This window comes from Gorilla gorilla, chromosome 4 (genome assembly GCF_029281585.2).
Source record: "Gorilla gorilla gorilla isolate KB3781 chromosome 4, NHGRI_mGorGor1-v2.1_pri, whole genome shotgun sequence".
Classification (NCBI taxonomy): Eukaryota; Metazoa; Chordata; class Mammalia; order Primates; family Hominidae; genus Gorilla; species Gorilla gorilla.
The window spans coordinates 64822244-64824956 of record NC_073228.2 but is presented as its reverse complement, the minus strand read 5'-3'; the positions used below and the strand labels follow the sequence as shown (position 1 = coordinate 64824956).

Below are 2713 nucleotides of genomic sequence, written 5' to 3'. Positions count from 1 at the left end.
GCTAGACTGGGACCAGAACCAGGCCCTAGCTCAGCTTTTCACCTCAAAAGTAAGGTTCAAAATGTAGATCAGGATCTGTATGACAAGCTGACTCTGCAAGAAATGTTCCTAGAAGTGGTTCCAATGCTAGACTGGGACCAGAACCAGGCCCTAGCTTAGCTTTTCACCTCAAAAGTAAGGTTCAAAATGTAGATGAAGATCAGACTGCAGATCATCAGGCATATGAGTTCTCCTTCATGGTTGGAGACATTTTAACCTCTAGTAGGCTCTGTAGTTATGGTAAGGGATTGAATTGTGAGTTGAGTCAGGCTTGAATGCTGAGCCTGACCTTTGTCTGGGGGTGGAAATGTCACCTCATGGCGTTTTGGAGCAGGAGCTGTAGTCGTCAGGGCTGTAGAAGGTTCAACCTTTGTAGTGGATTCAGGCGTGATGGTAAGCCCCCGATCTAAAGGTTGAATTGTGAGTTGAGTCTGACCCTTGTCTGAAGGTGGAAGTCTCACCTCAGGATGTTTTGGAGAAGAAAATGTAGTCGTCAGAGCTGTAGAAGGTTCAACCTCTGTAGTGGATTCTGGAGTGATGGTAAGCCCCTGATCCAAAGGTTGAACTGTGGCTTGAGTCAGGTTTGAATGCTGAGTCTGAATATGGCCTGGATGTGGAAGTGTCACCTTAGGGTGGTTTGGAGGAACTATAGTCTTCTTCAAGGGTGTAGGATGTTCAACCTCTGTACTGGATTCTGGACTTATGGTAAGTCCCAGGTGCAAAGGTTGAACTGTAATGCTGGGTGACATTGAATGCTGAGCTTGATCCTGACCTGGTGTTGCGACTGTTACCTCTTGATATGCTGGAAGTTGGGGTACAACTTTCTTAGGAGGCTGAGTTGGGGTCTCCTGCATGGTTGGAGAAAGTTCAATATCTGTCATGGATTCTGGAGTGATGGTAAGCCCCAGATCCAAAGGTTGAACTGTGAAACTGGTTAATATTGAGTGCTGAGCTTGATCCTGCCCTTGTGTTGGAACTGTCACCTCATAGTGAGCTGGATGTTGAGCTGCAACCTCCTTAGGTGGCCATGGAAGCTGAAGTGGGACCATCTGCTGGCTTGAAAGTTCTATGTCCTTAGGGGGCTCTGGAACCTGAACTGTGGCCTCCTGCTGGGTTGGAGAAGGTTCTGCCTCCATAGAGGGCTCTGGAATCTGAGCTGGAACCTCCTGCTGAGTTAGATATGGTCCAACCTCCTGAAGGAACTCTGGAGGCAAAGATGGGGCTATCTGCTGGGTCAGAGAGGGTTCTGTCACCATAGGGGGCTCTGAAGACTGAGCAGGGCTTGCCTGCTAGACTGGAGAGGATTCTACCTCTTTAGTTGGCTCTAAAAGCTGAGTTGGGGGCTGCTGTAGGACTGGAGATGGTTCGACCTTCTTAGGTGGCTCTGATGGCTGATATCTCCTGCTGCGGTGGAGGAGTGACCTCTTCAGTGGACTTTGGAGGATGACCTGAGGCTTCCTGCTGGGTTGCACATGGTTCAACCTCCTTAGGGGCCTCTGGTGACTCAGCTTGAACTCTTGCTGGACTGGAGAAGGTTCTACCTTCTTAGGGGGATCTGGAGTCTGAGCTGTGGCCTCTTACTGGACTGGAGGTTCAATCTTTTCAGGAGAATGCAGAGGTGGGGAAGGCAGATCAGGCTGGGCTAGAGAAAAGTCAGCCTGCTCAGTGGGAATAGGAGGGTTGTCTTGCTGGACTGGAGAAGGTTCAACCTCCATAGTGACTGCTGAAGGATGGGAAGCTCCATATCCACATTTTTAACTGTGGTATTAGGCAAAGTTGAATTACTTCTGAATACTGAAGACAGATCTAGTGGTGAAAATATCATCCCATCATTCAATGAACTTTCAAAGTCTGAAGAGAGCTTGATTGGAAGCTGAGTTGTGGGCTCTTGATGGACTGGAGGAAGTCCATCATTTTCGGGGTATTTAGCTGCTGAAATATAATCTCTTGCTGGTCTTTCAAATGTTGAAACTGCTCAGGGGACACTAAGGGCTGAGCTGGGGCCCCCTGTTGGGTTAAAATTTCAACCTGATTAGTGAAATCTGGAGTCATGGTAACCATGTGATCCACAGGTTTAACAGTCACATTGTACAATGTTGGAGGCTGAACTTGATCATGACTTAGAGGAGAAACTGTTACCTCATGATGCTCTGGAGATTGAGCTACAACTTCATTAAGGAGCTCTGGAGTCTGAGCTGGGGCCTCCTGCTGGGTTAGAGAAGACTCAACCTCCTCAGGGGTCTGTGGATGCTCAGCCTCCTGCTGGGCTGCAGAGGGGTTCTGATCCTTAATAGGTTCTGGAGACTGAACTGAAGTCTCCTGTTGAACTGGTAAAGGCCCAGCCTCTTCCAATGACTCTGGAGGCAGAGGTGGGCCCCCATGCTGGGTAGCAGAAGGTTCTACATCATTAACTGGCCCTGAGAGCTGAGCTGTACCCTCTTGGTAGACTGGAGAAGTTCCCACCTCTGCAGTAGGCTCTGTTGCTATGGTGAGCTGCATTTCTGGAGGCTTAACAGTGACATTGGGCAAACCGGAATGCTGAGCTTGATGGTGACCTGGAGGTGAAACTGTGACTTCATAATGTTCTGGAGGCTGAGCTGGGGTCTCCTTCTTGGCTGGAGAAGATTCAACCTCCCCAGAAGACTCAGAGGGCTAAGCTGGCTGTTCCTGCTCA

General features: G+C 49.1%; 1 protein-coding gene across 1 annotated transcript; it reads right to left on the bottom strand.

The window, feature by feature from the left end:
* Positions 1 to 251: 251 nt before the first annotated feature.
* On the bottom strand, positions 252 to 1295 carry LOC109026918 (leucine-rich repeat-containing protein 37A3-like). The gene has a single exon (XM_063706571.1). It carries the CDS (start codon positions 1293 to 1295, stop codon positions 252 to 254), a length of 1044 nt encoding a protein of 347 aa, XP_063562641.1.
* Between the last annotated feature and the right edge of the window lie 1418 nt (positions 1296 to 2713).